This window comes from Hemitrygon akajei, chromosome 17, assembly GCF_048418815.1.
Source record: "Hemitrygon akajei chromosome 17, sHemAka1.3, whole genome shotgun sequence".
NCBI lineage: Eukaryota > Metazoa > Chordata > Chondrichthyes > Myliobatiformes > Dasyatidae > Hemitrygon > Hemitrygon akajei.
Genome location: NC_133140.1, coordinates 37,569,903 through 37,586,642, shown reverse-complemented (window position 1 = coordinate 37,586,642; position 16,740 = coordinate 37,569,903). Strand labels below are relative to the sequence as shown.

Below are 16,740 nucleotides of genomic sequence, written 5' to 3'. Positions count from 1 at the left end.
CAATACAATGTCAGTAAAAAAAAACACCTAATAAGGAAGAGAGGACTGTCTCATGAGTTACAGCACTGTGTACTATCTACAAGATGCACTGCAACAACACAACAAAGTACCTAAAGCAGCTTGTTCCAGACCCACAGCCACTACCATCTAGAAGGACAAGAACAGCAGACACCTGGGAACACCACCACTTGGAAATCCCCCTCCAAGTCACTCACCATCCTGACATGGAAACATATCATCGTTTTCTCATCTCCCAAGTTGATATTAAGCCCAAACTGTTTGTCCCCAAATCCATCAGGACCTTGAGCCCCACCTCATTACCCTGATGTTCTTACTTAACCACCAACACCCAGATTAACGCTCCAGCATTGACTGACAGCCCTGCTCCTCACCTTGGACATCCTGCTCCTAATATTTGTTTCACACTCCCCTCATTCCCATGACCAAGACCCATAATCTACCTATTTTGGGTCATGTTTCTGCTATAAAAGAAAAATAAATAGTGTGAGGACTATTAGCCAGCCATCACCTTAGACCTCATTAGATTTTGTGATGGCAGGCCCTAAGAAACAAAATGTTTTTTAAGATTTATCCATTTTGCAGATTTAATGTATATACGTATGGAGTACTCTCACTAGAATTTACTGTTAATTAGATTATTTTACCTTCTCATTGCCAAAACAATAACTTACATTTACATTGCACTTTCCCTTTAGTATGATATCCCAAGATAATATGGATGAGTGACATCAAAAGTATTTTGAAACCAAACCACATTATCGATAGTAGAACAAGACCATCATAACCTTATTACTTAAAAAGCAGCTTAATGCCAGACCATGGGTCGTGACAACTGAAGAGAAGAAGAATAAATTGGGAGCTTGGAGTGTTCGAGGCTGCTACTGAAGTACTGTTTGGTAAAACCACAGGAAGATTCCAAAACAAGGATGAGAAATTTAAACAAAAAACAGACCGAGGAACTCAACAGGCCAGACGGTATCTTGGGAGGCGACAGGATAATTCATGTTTTGGGTCAAAACACTGCACTAGATGCGAGGTATAAACCCAAAATGTTAACTATCCTTTTGCTACCTTGAATGCTCTCTGATGTATTGCATTCCCCAAAAGTTGTTATTTGTTCCAGATGTAAGCATCTGCAGTCTCTTGTGTGTCCTAAGAATTTTCAAACAAAGGCACTTCATCGGATGTGCCTATGAGAAAAGAAGTGAAGGGTGAACAGAATCTGGTACCAATCCCTGGCAGTGTGATCTTGGACAAACTCAAGTTGTCACATGGAAGTTGCTTTTGAATTTTGATATATTTTGTTCATTGATACTTTGATTATGTGTCAGATTTTTCATAAATTAAGCAGCTTGAAATGCTAAAGTAGAAAACATGAGGCAATTCCTTTGCTACTGCTTACCCACAAGTCTTTTCTCCTCAGCAGCAAATTCTTTGCCTTGCTCAGTCCAGCGCTCTTTCTCATTTGACAATCCATCAATCAGACTTGAAGCCATTTGCATCTTCTGCCGGCAGCGTTCTGCATCTTCCAGTAATGTCTGAGAATCAAATTATGAAATTGATTCACAACTTAAAATGACCATTAAATCTCCTATCTGTGTTAAGTTAATTTGTTCACACATTCCAGATGAATACCATCCACATAAATAATGAAGTGTGAAGACAAGGGAACATTAGAAAATTCAGTTCATTAGGTAAAGCTTCACATTAATAACACCTCCCCCAGTCTAAAATTTCTTATACATGAGCAGAAACCTGGTGTAACAGACATTTTCAAAGAATAAATTACTGTATTATAGGGGCAACTTCCCCAGTAGTCAGTGTAATGTCTTCCCAGCAGAAATTAAGCAAAAGATATTCTACTGACCCAATCGAATTATGTGGCACGGTAGTGAGGAGTACATGAGCAAATTAAAAGGTTAAGTGCTTCGCATAGATATTCAGGCTCAATTAGGGAAGGATTGTGGAGTTGGGAGGAGGTTAGATAAGGGAGACTGACAGGATGGATGCTGTGAGGATGTTTTCTGTGCTTGTGTTATCCAGAATGGGCATGGATTCAGAATTAAGTGTAAATGAGAATGAATTTTGTCTCCCACAGGGTTGTGACTCTCAGAATTCTCCAGCCCAGAAAATGGAAATTGATTGACATTTGAACCCCAGGGACTCAATGAGGTATGGAGTAATTGCAGGAAGGAGGGGTTGAGGCCAGATTTGGATCTGCCATGATATTACTGAATGGGGCCAAATGGCGTACTCCAGTTTCTATTTCTTACGTTCTAAGAGACAAAAGATTTATGTTTATAAATACATACCTAGTTTATCATTCTGATGCACTGTACAGTCATGTCAGTGCATTAAAGTTCACTAAGTGAGAATAAGCAGGGTTAAGTTTCCTAGCAAAGAAAAATACTTGACCTTTTCTTGTTCTAATGCAGAATATTGACCTTATAAGAGTAGTTATTGTTAAAATAATTTTTTGTGCAGCAGAATATGACTGCAATGGAGAAAGCTAAATTCTGTAAATGCGTGCAACTGGAAACAAACACAAAATGCTTCAGATACTCATACAGCATCTATAGGGACAGAAGCAGAGTTAACATTTATAAGAAATGAAGTTGCTTTAATCTCTGTGTGGTATCCTATCATGAGCTATATCTAGCAGGCAAAATACATTTTGAAAGATTTGATGATTGTTGGTTTTGGTAGTTACAGTGAATAGTTATTGATCCAAAATCTACACAAAACCCTGTTTGTAAAATATATTAAAAGATGTAGCAAAGCAATTTTTGCCCTAGTTGTATAACTATATACACAGCCTATCTGACCAGTGATATGGTGTCTAGGACAAGTTTAATCCTAAAGTTATAGCAAGGTCTGTTTATAATTAAACATTTGTCCATAAACCAACATGACTAAAAACGACCATGCTCACTGTGGATCTCTGCTGTATACATGTTAACTGCTACCGTATTGGAACAGTGACAGCACTTAGCCCTGTAGTGCTTTGAGATGTTGTAAGGAGATGAAAATTAGCAACAAAGTGCTTATTTCTTACCCACATTCCCAAAACTAGAATCAGCACAGAATAAAGCTCAAAGTTCAAAATTTATAATCAAAGTACATACTGACTGTATATGTCACCATATACAACCCTGAGATTCACTAACTCAGTCCAATAATCACTATTCGCCTCTTTACCTGTTTCTCTCTCATTGCTTGTTCATATTCCATCTGCACTGTATCAAGCTCAGCCTGCTTGGCATCAAGCTCACACTGAGCCTTCTCCAGATCCTCCAGGGCAATGGCCAAGCGACTTTCCTGTACAGTAAGGTTTGCCTTGAAAATAGTGAATAAAAGTGTTATAAATGTCAACTAAAACTTACAGTGCAATATTTAACATTTAAATTTCTAATACAAATTAGAATTAAGTACTAGAAATCATAGTCAAAAGTTCTGTTGGAAGTTCAAAGTTGAAAGCAAATTTATTATCAAAGTACATACTGTGTACGTCCCTGTGTACAATCCTGGGATTCATTTTCTTGTGGGCATACTCAATAAATCCATAACAGAATCAGGGAAATAATCATATGCTGAAAACACTCACTATGATGTGAACATAAACCAAAACATTCCATCAACCAGGAAATGCTTGGTTTGAAATTTTACAGATGTTATTGCTCAAGATGTGTCAAGTTTGGCAAATTTTGCATCTTAGGGAAATGGTGGGAAATGGTTGTAATTGTGAGATAAGCATGGACAAAACCCACCATTCCGTATCTTGCCTATTCAGCCTCAGTATACTTCCGGTAATGTGATATCCATTAATTTCTGCAAACAGTTTCACTGCTACTGAAAATTAACAGTCACAAGCACAGAATGTTGATGACTCGGGATTTAAGATGTAATTGAAATAGAATGGGAATTTAAAATTAACTTTTTCCTATTTCTTTTAAGCCAGTGTTTCTGTCCTCTTTATTTCTTTAGCTATACATGATTTTCTAATAAAGTGACCTCAATTTATACTTCCATTTCAATTCTTGCAGTGTTTATTTCATAATCTTCTACTTAAGTTTTTTTCCTTTATTACGTATTGCATTGTACTAGAGCCACGACGTCAACACATTTCACGACAAATGCCGGTGACATTAAACCTGATTCTGATTTATTTGCTTGCTCTGTTTAATCTAGTCTATGATAACTAGTCTTCCTTGTTGTGCTTTTAGCAACTTGAAACATGAGAATATTAAAACCAATCACTCAATGTTCAGTCCAATTAATGATGGATGGTGTCAGACACACTGCTAAAATAAATTATTCCTCCTTAGTTTACTGATTAACTGGCAATTGTAGTGAATGTTTTATTCTACTCTACTGCTACAATAACGTGTCACAAACCTTAAGTGGCAAGACTTCTTTATTTATCCCATGGAAGTAAGCCATGGCTTGGGTCCAGGAGCAAAGACCAGCAACATTACCACAGACTCGTCTAGCCACGTCAATGTTATAATCTGGCATTTGAAAGTAGGGACAGAGCAGTTCAACTGTCTCCTCATTGATGGTATCTTTAGGAAATTGCTATGAAAACAAAAGAATCATTTTGAATACAGAATAATACAGAAATGTTCTATTATGGAAAATGTCCTTAGGAGCCCATATATTCCTCTGACCAAATGCATGTCCTGTCATACTTTTGTTACCGACTTTCAGTGAGGTCATCAATAATGTTAACTTAAACAAATATGACACTTAAGAATCATATGCCACTGAATATAATTACATTTTTACATTATCATTGTGTAAACAATAAAATATTTAAATCAAATAACTTTAACTCAAAGAATCAAAGAGCAATCTCTGGGCTAATTTCTGGCTGAGGAGAGATAGGCTGATTTCATCTTCCCAATTCTAACCATTTCTGTTTAGTTGCTTGGCAACCTACCCAAACTTAATGAAAGTGATTGGAAGTTGGCGGGGGCGGGGTGTGGAGTGAAAAGGTGGAAGAATGAACTAATTCTTTAAAATGCTCTTATATATGAACAAAAGGTTTCTTTTGTCTTCCTGTCTAATAAGCCCATGAAAACCCTAAATTGTATTTTTAAGAGAAACAAGCTCACAAGTAATTTACAAACAAAAATACTTTGTTTGACTAGACTCAAGTTCTTGATTTTTGAGTGAAGTCATCTAATTTTAACAGGAACCATGGTCACTTGTTGACAACAAGTGCCAGCATTACACAATATATCTATATTGACGGCTAAACTGCCCCTGCTCCTCTACATTTACCTGCAATGCTTGTAGAGGATTTCCAGCCATAAGCTTCAATGATTCCTGCCACGATGGAATAATGCAGTTCCTCTCCACATCAAGTTTTACTGGGTTCAACTTCCTTTGCAACAGCAGCAGGACACAGTCCATTATCCTCATGATCAAATGAGGGGGCCGCCCAAGTGTTCGCACTAAGGCTATGTCAGCTGGTTTAATTGTCTGTCGTATTTAAGAGGGAACAGATTAATTGTTTAGCTACCATCAATAAATAAAAATAAGATTCCCACTCTACCTATTTCATTGCTCTCTCTCTAGAGCATTTACATATACCGTCTATAAGAACAGGTATGTGAGCAAATTTTGAGTGTTTGTCACTGTGACTTAGCTCTGGGCGCTTAGAGGCTAAAAATGGACATTCTGTCTCATTTTCTCCTGTAAAAGTTTCAATCATGTACAATTATCATTTATTAATTCATTGCATGGGTGTGACATTCTATACTGTCTTGTGGCAGTAAAAATAGTTGTAAGAAACTATTAAATAGTTAGTTAATAAAAACTGGATACTTTTTGTTTTAACAAATAGTTGTAAGAAAATAAAATTGAGAAAAGAATTACTGAGTAAATTGAAATCAAAATGTCTGGATGAAATTGTTACATTAAGGTAGGAAGGGTGTAGAGAAGGTGCAGAAGAGCTTTACCAGGATGTGGTCTGAACTGGGGAGTAGAAACTATAGGGAAGAGTTGTTTTCTCTGTAACATAGAGGCAGAGTGGTGACTTGGTCCATGTCTCTTATTCCTAATATGCATATTACCTAAATATTTTGCAACAAAACAGAAAGTATCTTTTTTATCGCGTCTTGTATTTTTTAAAAACTGGCCCCATATTCCCAATATAAAATGGCTTTTCTAAAGTGTCTAAACACTTTATATTAAACACTCACATATTTGGATGCAGATCAAATATTAAAATGTCTCATTCTGGCAAAGCATTTCTAAAACACAGAGTGGATTTGAGTGTTTATTAACAGTCGACCAAGTTGACTGTTTATTATCTTTGAAGATAAAGGTCCATTCAAAGAGATACTGCATGTTTGCATAGGTTTCACAGTAACCACAATACATTTTAAAAATGTATTTGTAGACAGAAAGACCAAAACTACATGTTCACATTTGAAACCAATGGACTGCAAGTATTCATTTGAACTGCATACTATCTTGTCACAGATCTTGCCCATTCACCTGCAGGGCAGCCTTGGCTTCCTCCAATGCAGGTCTAGCAGCTTCGAGCTTTTGTTCAGCCATTGCCTTGTCTGCAGATATGCCGTCCACAATCACCTGGGCTCTGTCTTTGACCTTTTGTACTTCCATTTTCACTCTCTCTGCGGCCTGAGCCTTCACAGTTACCACTTTGAGAACCTACAAAACAAGGACAAAGAGTAATCATTTAACATAAAGAATCTGATCTTAGATTTCCTTCCAATTTTCCAATCCACCAATGTACATTCGCCTGCTTCTTCCCAAATAGGCATAAATATTTTCTTGCACATTTGTAATTAAGTTGTACTGGCATTTTGTAGCTGAACACATGTTGAAGGACTTGTTTACGTTCCTGTTAGCGACAGATGAAAACTGTTGGGACAAATCAGTCACTGATGGTGAGTGCTTACACTGGGTTCTGCCAGAATTCAGCCATCCATGGCTCATCACGCTTGAAATTTCAGGGTGGGGGGGGGGAGAGTGTGAACTTCACTGGAGATCAGGTCCTTGATAATTTGCATCACTGCTGCACTCATCACTAAGCCCAGCAGAGGCACAATGATGCATTGCAGGGGATCTTGACACACTTCTCATTAACTATCATAAGGATTTGAAGAAAGTTGTGCCTCGAAGGGCTAGCATATGATCTACAAATCCTTTTGCATTTATAGTATGATTTTCAATGAATATAATTCTAAATTAATTTTGATGTATTAAAATATATTTGAATAATTATTAGATTTCTCTTAAAAATTTTCAAAAAACCTCTTGCAGAGGATTATGGATTCAGCCAGCTCCATCGAGGGTACAACCCGCCTCATCATCAAAAACATTTTCAAGAGGCAATGCCTCAAGAAGGCAGCATACATCATTAAGGACTCTTGCTGATCCAGGACATGCCCTATTCTCATTATTACTTCCAGAACAGTAGTACAGGAGTCTGAAGATCCACACTCAACAATTCAGGAACAACTTCTTCCTTTCCGTCATCAGATTTCTGAATGGTCCATAAACACTTTCTCATTAATCACAATTTTGCACTATTTATTTATTTTGTAATTAGTGAATTTGCACTGTTCTGCAGCTGCAAAACAACAAATTTCATGTCAAACAGACAGCGATAAGAAATTTGATTCTGATTCTGACTAAGTATTTATGCCTTTCATGTGACTGATCACAGTAACACAGTTCACAGTAAAACTTTTCTCAAAGTACATATACGTCACCATATACTACCCTGAGATTCATTTTCTTGTAAGCATTCATAGCAAATACAAAGAAACATAAAAGAATCAATGAAAAAACACACACAACAAAAATGAGTAAAGGACTAATGTGCAAAAGACAACAAACTGTGCAAATACATAGAGAAAAAAACAATAATAATAAATAAGCAATTAATATCAAGAACATGAGCTGTACAGTCTTTGAAAGTGAGTCCATAGGTTGTGGAATCAGTTCAGTGTTAGGGTGAGTGAAGTTGAGTGAAGTTATCCCTGATGGTTGAGGAGAAATTACTGTTCCTGAACCTGGTGGTGCGGGACTCAAGGCTCCTGTACCTCCTTCCTGATGGCAACAGTGAGAAGAGAGCACGGCATGGATGGTGGAGGTCCTTGATGATGGATGCTGCTTTCTTGTGGCAGCGCTCCTTGTAAATGTGCTTGATGGTGGGGAGGGCTTTATCTATGATGGAGTGGGCAGAATCCACTACTTTTTGTAGTTTGTTTTCCATTTCAGAGCATTGGTGTTCCCATACCATGCCATAATGCAACCAGTCAAATATACTCTCCACAGCACATACAGTTTATATGGAAGTTCATGAAAGTTTTAGATGACATGCCAAATCTGCTCAAACTTCTAAGAAAGTAGAGGCACTGCTGTGCCTTTATAATAGTGACTCTCAGGTGTTATGTGGGTGGGAGCACCAGTACCTCTCCTAAGGCTCAATTATCACTTGATGCCTACTTCACCTCACAGAATATCCCTTGAGGAGTGGACAGGTGAGAAATTAGCACAGCAAGTCAAGGCAGCTGTCTAGGTCTGAGATAATCCAGCCCATTATTCCTTCCATTTTAAATCCTTATTTTCTCTTCCCTTCAAGCTAGCTTGACTTCTACCTAGCCTTAATGTTTGTAATAATACAGATCCTCTCCAGGTTATGAATGCCAGACTAATGGACACCCTGTACATACAAACAAGGGTTTGGGAGACAGACAGGGTTGGTTTGCTGACAGTTGCAGAGCTGTGGACACATTCTGCCATTTCCACATGCCTTTACTTTCCCCACCCCTCCTGAGCCATGACAATCAGGGGCTGAGTCAAGCCAAGCAAACTTGGGAGCACTGAGCAGATTCACTCATTAGCAGCCACAATTCCCACACCTCCTTGATCTCCCTTCACAGTTGCTTCTGTGACTCTCTCTCATATGCTGCTTTTGTTCACTTACAACTTAAAAACAGGTAGGGTTTATGAACAGTTCTCAGGAACTGAACTCTGTTTTAACCTGGAGACTGCCTGTAACTAGTACTCATTAAAAAATTACACTAGAAGAGGAGGCCATGTTCCCCATCACGTCCACGAGGCAAAGAGTAATTAACACACTGAAATAGCCCATGGCACCACAAGAGCCCAGTAAGTTAAAATTGACATCAAGGCAAAGGAGGAAACGTTCAAAAATATTGAACTTGATGTGGGTTTTTAAGCTGGAAAGAGATTGGATAAAGAGGAAATTCTGGAGCTTGGAGCTGAAATGGTTGAAGCTAAACTTGGCTTTAGCAGAATGAGGCAAGCTAGTGACAACAGCACTAGAAATGAAAGACAGCCAGATGAGGTTATCTGACAAACTTGGAAACGACCCTGCAGATTTAGAAATTCTACAAATGAGACACTGCTATACTGGAGATCAGTGGCCATAGGGGTGATGCATGAATGGAGTGCGCATCAAAATCTGGGCAACTGGGATTTGGGTTGAAACGTACTTACAGAAGGTGTAATATAAGAGTGTGTTCAAGCAATTTAAAAAGTCAGGGGGCACATTGTTATTCAAGGCCAGAGTTACATTTCCATAGGATGTTCCAATCAATTTTCAGATGCATATTCTAATATTCATTTTGAAAGCACAGGAGATCAAACATAACATACATCTGAAATTTATCCTAATGATTTAGTGATGGAATTTTTGAAAGTGATCATTCTGAACTTAGAAACTTAAATCTTCCAGAAAGGAAGCTTTTGGGAAATAATAAGAGAAAGTCCCATTTCCTATGACAACTATGATAATCCTTCATCCCAGACAGTGTTATTAAACACTGCAGAATCAATGGGCAGAGACCACAGCAAGCATTAGCCATGTGATTACATCCAATAATTAGTTCTGTCTTGCAATGCAATTTAACCAAAGGATTACCAGACTTGCACACAGGTACTGAAACTAAAGCAATGGTGGAGTATTTTGCTGGCAAGGAAAATCATTCTCAAAGTAAATTCAGAAATGATAAAAAGCTTCCTAACAATCATCAAAAAATTCAGTTCTATTCATGAGAATAACATGAAGAAACACAAAAGAAATGAAGTTGATGCATTAATTAGTTACGCAGCTCATTACCATGTCAGCCTTGGCATTGGCTATTTTAAGTTCTTTCTCTTTTATTTCAAGTTCTTTGCTAAGGGCCACAACAGACTCTGAGGCTTCCTTCAACTTCTGTAAACCGGTCTTCATTCTTTGGAGGAAAGAGGAAAAGCTACAGTATTTGTGCCTTTAATCAACAAAATGAAAACAGTCCAATTAAAGGAGGTCGATGGCTGGCTGCTAGTCTAGTGGAGAATTTAGGGAATGCTACATTGCTGAAGTTGGAATCATTTGTATGCAACGTTACTCTGAGGGGCCATCAACATTTTCACCGACATTGATAAGAACACATGGCATCTTTTAAAACAAGTTCAATAGAGTTCTTCCCATTGTCTTGGTCAGAATTTACTCCTAAATCAACCTTATTATGGAATATCAGAAAGGCTTGGCAAAGGATATACATCTTCAGAATCAGAATCAGGTTTACTATCACTGGCATATGTTGTGAAATTTGTTGTTTTGCGGCAGCAATACAATGCAATACATAATTGAAAAAACCATAAATTACAATTTTATATATATTTCTATATCTGTATCTATATACAGTGCAAAAAGAGAAAAAAAGTGAGGTAGTGTACATAGGTTCATTGTCCATTCAGAAATCAAAGCATGCATAAAAGGCTTTGAGCTTATCTGGGAATGAAACATCAGTCATTCATGCTGTTAGGTTTTGCCTTGTAGGAAGTAATGGCCTGCAAACTCTGCTAGAGCTGATGTGCATCCAATTCCATCTCTAACTTCAATCAGAATTGTTTTCTCACTCTTAAAATATACTTCTGTAGGTCAAACTTGGACCTCAAAACCTGAATCACTGGTCTTGAACGCCACAGTTCTAGCCCTCAGCAGACTACAAATCTCTTGGTTCATGCTTGGCTTTTGGTTTGATATGTCTGGTATGTTCTCGAAAGCACACATTCATCCACAGGACTTTATGAAATTGGTAACAACTGTGGCATGTTCATTCAAAGATGAATGCCTGAACATTGTCCAGTCCACTGATTCAAAGCAGTCCTGTAAGCACTCCTCTGCCTTCCTTGGCCATGCCTTTGTGGTCCTCACCACTGGTGCTGCAGTCAGTCTCTGCCTTTACACCAGTAGAAGTACAGTCACGTGATCAAACTTTCCAAAGTCCAGGCATGGGATGGCGCTGTAAGTATTTAGATAGCGGTGTGGTGAAGTACGTTCGCTCCTCTGGTTCCACAGGTGCTCTGATGGTGGTAGATGGTCAGGGACTTCTTCAAGCTGGCCTGGTTGAACTCTCCCGCACTGATCGTGAAGGTTTCAGGGTGCACAGTTTCATGACAGCTGATCACAGTGCTCAGCTCCTCCTGTGCCTGCTTGAAATTGGCCAGGGGTGGAACGTACCAGGATGACGGCAGGAAATTTCCTCAGCAGATAAAAAGAATGACACTTGACTGCTAGATGTTCCAGGCTGGCTGAGCAGAACTGATACAGAACCTCCACATCTGTGCACCTCAATGAGTTATCATGAAGCATACTTTGCCTTCTCCACCTTTAAGGGACTCAGCTGTCCCATCTTTGTGGTGGATGGTGGAGCCTTTGAGTTGCAGCACTGCATTCAAAATGGTGGGGGTGAGCCATGTTTCCATGAAGCAAAGTACACAGCAGTCCCTGATGTCCCACTAGTACAGCAAACTGACTCTCAGGCCTTCAATTTTATTTTCTAGAGACTGTGCATTCACCAGCAGGATAATCGGAAGTGGGGGTCTAAGAGCACTACATTTCAGACCAGCACACTTTCACTGACTCCTTTTTCTTAAAGGGGAACTGCACGTGCGACCTGAGTCTACAATCTGGGATCTGCCAATTTTGAGGATTGATAGATTATTAAAAACATCTTAAAATTATGTTGCTTACTTAAGTGCCAATAGTTATGACTGAGGATTTCAGCTGCAGTAATCCTAAAAGGGAATATTTGATGATGCCCTTCAGAGCTGCATACAAAGAGTCGCAACTTTCTGGTGCCATCTTGGAGATTCCTGAGGCAGTAGGTAAAATTCCATCTTCCCCAAAACATACTGGTGTAATTCGACACTGCCATCATAGATTACATCTTCACATCAGCCATTTTTTTTTGGTGCAGCTTCCTCACATAATACATAAAAACTGCAGCAATTTGTCAAGACAGCAGAAAAGGCAATTTTCTGCCATCTATAATCACATCAGAACTTGTATGTGTCCAGGATAAAGAAATGGGCTGGAAAATCATCACGGACGCTACCTACCCAGCAAATCGCCTTTCCCAAAAGCACCCCTCTGGAAAGTGCTGTAGGACAATTAAAACAAATAACTTCACGCCATCTTAAAAGTTTCTTCCCTGATTCGAGTTAAACCTCCAGCCCATCCATCCTAACCATTACGTCAATCACTACACTGCACTGTAAACACTTTAAACAACTTTTTAATAATGCTGTTTACATTATAAACATATGCTGGTATTTATGTACATTTATTCCATATCCATACTTACAACATTATTTTTAAATAATTCTTTATAACTTAAATTTTTATGCATGTCACACCAACACACCACAGCAAACTTCTAGTACATGTAAACGTAAATGACAAATAAAGTTTACTCAATGCCAATAAGACCAAGGATTTGATTGTGGATTCAAGAAGACAAATTTGAGGGAACACACGCCAGTCTTCATCAATGGATCAGCAGTGGACAGGTTGAACAGCTTCAAGTTCATAGGTGTCTACATCTCTGAAGACCTATCATATTGAGACTATTACAAAGAAGGCAGGACAGCGGCAATATTTCATTAGGAGTTTGAGGAGACTTGGTATGTCACCAAAGACTAGCAAATTTCTACAGATACACCATGCAGAGCATTCTAACTGGTTGAATCACAGTCTGGTATGGAGAGGCCTCCCCACAGGATCAGAAAAAACTGTAGAAAGTTGTAAACTCAGCCAGCTCCATCATGGGCACTAGCCTCCATAGCATCAAGGACATCTTCGAAAAAGCAATCCCTGAAAAAGGTGGCATCTATTATTCAGGAACCCTGTCACCTAGGACGTGCCCTCTTCTCATTGCTGCCATCAAGGAGGTGGTACAGGAGCATGAAGACACACACTCAATGTTTCAGAAACAGCTTCTTCCCCTCTGCCATCAGATTTCTGAATGCAATGAACCCATTAACACTACCTCAGTATTTTTTTGTTTTCCCCTCTTTTTGCACCCTGGTTTAATTTATTCTTTATATATACTCATCGTAATTTATAGATTTTATTATTATATTTTGCAATATACTGCTGCCACAAACCAACAAATTTCATGAGATATGCCGGAGATACTAAACCTGATTGATTGTCCTTGATTGAACATAGATTGTCTTATAATTTCAATACTACCTTGGTGTAAACTGGCTATGGCTATCCCTATATTACAGCAATAATACATTTCGAAAGTACTTCAGTGTTTGTAAAGTGCTCTTGAACATAAGGCTGCTTTATTGATTTCTATCTTTTACAATAAACACATAACATGATTTTGAAAAGGGACAGAGAACACTTTCTGCAGGTCCAGTCAGTTTACACCACCTGTCGGCCATGGACTGCAGCTCCATCCGTTTTTCTTGGTACACGGTATTGTAGCTCTGAATGAAGGACAGATAAGACTTGGGTGTAACATGGGTTGAACGCCGATACCTGTGAATGGCAAATCAATGTTAGTGATTGAACTAAAATAACAATTGTGGATTTCTGACAAAATTTGCTGGAATACCATTTAACATCACTTTGTCTCAGTTAGTGCTGAAAATGTCTATAATAATTCCAACATACCTTCAACATTAGCACCCATATCTAATGAAAGATAGAACAAATACATTCAAGTAGATATCAATTCTGTTGTGAGAATTAGTGTGCTATAGAAGCCAACTTATTGTTAACAGAGAATTGCAGGCCATATATACCAAAATGAAATTCATTCTTCTCTCCACAACACAACTGGCCAGAATGCAGGCGACTTATGGGTCAATGCTTCTTAAGTGCAATTCAACTTGAAATAAATAGCAAAGCCATAATGAAGGGCTAGAATTGAAATTGTCCAGCAGCATCTACAACAGAATGATCGGACCCGGAAGGGCTTGTCAAATAAAAAATAGAGCTGAAGGAAAGCAGATTCTTTTGATGTATTCTAGATAAAGGATATCTGCTGAGCATATATGCTTCAGCATGTGGCTAAAGAGACACTTGTGCAAGCTTCAAGTTAAAAAGTCAACATTCCTATGGATACCTATACAGTTTTTCTGAATCTTAGGGACTACATAGTTCAGTAAATACGTACACAGTAAATCACAGAACTCAGTAAATCACTGCTCTGGAACTTGGCCCAGGATTCTTGGAATTCTGAAATTATATTATTTCCTGTATTAACTGAGTATAAGTTATCACCTTTACGTGAATCATCAAGCAAGATGCATGTTGATTTAGATGTTCCTATATCATTAAGTGCAATCTACACTTCAGCAAACACTGATATAATTCTAATATTCTATAACAAGTTATAGAAACACAAGGAACCATTCAGCTCTTTATGCCTGCTCCAATATTCAATAAGACCATGGGTGATATTTTTTCCCTTTGGCTTCAGTTTCCTATATGACTGAATTTCTAAAAACATACTGCCAACATCTGTCTTGACATTACTCAATTATCGAACCTCCTGGGTGGAGAATTCAAAAGATTCAAAACCCTCCAGGTCAAAGAAAATCTTCTCATCTCAGCACTGATAGGTCAATCCCCTACCTTGAGACTGTAACCCATGGTTCTAAATGGCCACTAAGAGGAAACATTATCACTGCATTTACACTGTTGCCTTGTAAGAATTTTAGATCTTTAAATTGGGTGACCTTTTTTTTTATTCCTACAGTGTGTTGATCTGGTCTGGTCTAACATTATAGTGTCATTAGTTATGGCAAACTGTCTTTAAACTTCCACTTAACTATGCTGCAATATAGGAAAATATCATGTTTCACTGCATAACTTTGTGCATGAATGATAACTAAGTGATTTGTGTACAACGTCACTAAATCCTTCTGAAAAATATTGCCTTTCTACATTTAAAAAGTATACTACACTTTTCTATAAAGTGGATGACTCATGAAGCATCCCTGTTAGCTCCTCACAACTAACACAGACCAGCTTAGTACATACGAGAGGATGTGAGAGGATTTCAGATTTCCTGTTTGTGATTTTCTCTGAATTTACTATTTATTAATTTTATTTAGCTGACTCACCTTTCAAAGTACAACACACATTTCTCTGCAACACCGTCATGGAAGGTACCCATGCACCCTACCACTTGCTGCTTCACGTCTAAGCTGCAATCAATCTCAAATGACGACAAGAAGTGTTGAGATACTACAGGGAAATAAGAAATATTTTTTAAAATCTTAACAATAGCTTGCTGTTAAATAGTTGTTATTTTTGTAGTTGCAATGGACTTTTCTGAAGCTTTCCCTTCTGCAGCAATCCATCCCATTGAGATGTAGGAGAGCAGTGAACGAAGCGACATACATAGTGATTTAAAATACTTTAATACCGGAAGTTTCATTTCACACAGCAAAATGACTCTCTGCTGTAATTTGGTTTTATATTACTTTGCAAATGTCATTACCCATGCCTGTACCCGGCTGGAAGCTTGAGAAGAGCTTATTTGTCATTACCCACGTCTTCATTCATTAGATTTTCAAGAAGATTACCAAAATGGCATTTGTCATGAATGACGAGGGCAATAATCACAGATATTGTAGGACCATGATGCAGTTGAAAATTGGAAGTTTATATTTCAACAGTTTACTGAATAATTTATGGGCCAAGTATGCAATTTGAAATTATCTTTTTTCTTTTCTACTCCAAAATAAACGTGGACAAATTTTGTGCAAAATTGAATTGTTCGGTGTTCACTTAAAGTAGGTCCAACTAGTGTCTGCACAGTCTATTTTACAAATCCTGTTTTACTGATCCATCTGATGTCTCCTTGTTGTAGTACTGCCATTTAAAATGTTAGCAATTAGGTTTTTTTTTACATTCATTTTTTAAATGAATATTTCTTGTCCTTGTGTAGATAAAAATATACAGGAAATGTATATTGATGTTACTCTAATAAGCTTACTATTGTATTACTGCCAGGATATTAAAGGGTCTTTAGTAGATTATTTGTTTCCAGTCCAAGATAAAAAATGAGTCAGCACAGCATTTTAGTATTTGATCCCTTAAATAAATGACATTTAACTGTTAAATGAACACAATGGATGATTAAATGTCTGAAGGCTGGAAGTAGCAGCGGCTCTCATGATTCAGTGGGGTACAGGAACCAATTAGAGTGCCATGATAGTATAGCAGTTAACATGACAGTTTTGCCGCTCGGGAGGTCAGAGTTTGGAGTTCATTTCCAGTACCCTCTAATAAAGTTTGCATGGTCTTCCTATGATTGTGTGAGCTTCCTTTGGGTGCTCCGGTTTGCTCCCACAGTCCAAACTCATACCAGCTAGTAGGCTAATTGGCCATTGCAAATTGTCCTGTGATCAGGCTAG

At 38.1% G+C, this 16,740-nt stretch overlaps 1 protein-coding gene across 1 annotated transcript in view; it reads right to left on the bottom strand.

Moving 5' to 3' along the window:
• LOC140740481 (dynein axonemal heavy chain 5-like) overlaps window positions 1–16,740 on the bottom strand; it is a 189,958-nt gene that overhangs the window by 39,325 nt on the left and 133,893 nt on the right. The window contains exons 56-63 of the mRNA XM_073069662.1: window positions 15,442–15,565; window positions 13,742–13,849; window positions 10,148–10,262; window positions 6,526–6,702; window positions 5,305–5,505; window positions 4,417–4,596; window positions 3,220–3,357; window positions 1,424–1,559 (exon numbers count right to left, since the gene is read on the bottom strand). Of these exons, the coding sequence (XP_072925763.1) occupies window positions 1,424–1,559; window positions 3,220–3,357; window positions 4,417–4,596; window positions 5,305–5,505; window positions 6,526–6,702; window positions 10,148–10,262; window positions 13,742–13,849; window positions 15,442–15,565 (1,179 nt within the window). The remainder of the gene's footprint in view (window positions 1–1,423; window positions 1,560–3,219; window positions 3,358–4,416; window positions 4,597–5,304; window positions 5,506–6,525; window positions 6,703–10,147; window positions 10,263–13,741; window positions 13,850–15,441; window positions 15,566–16,740) is intronic.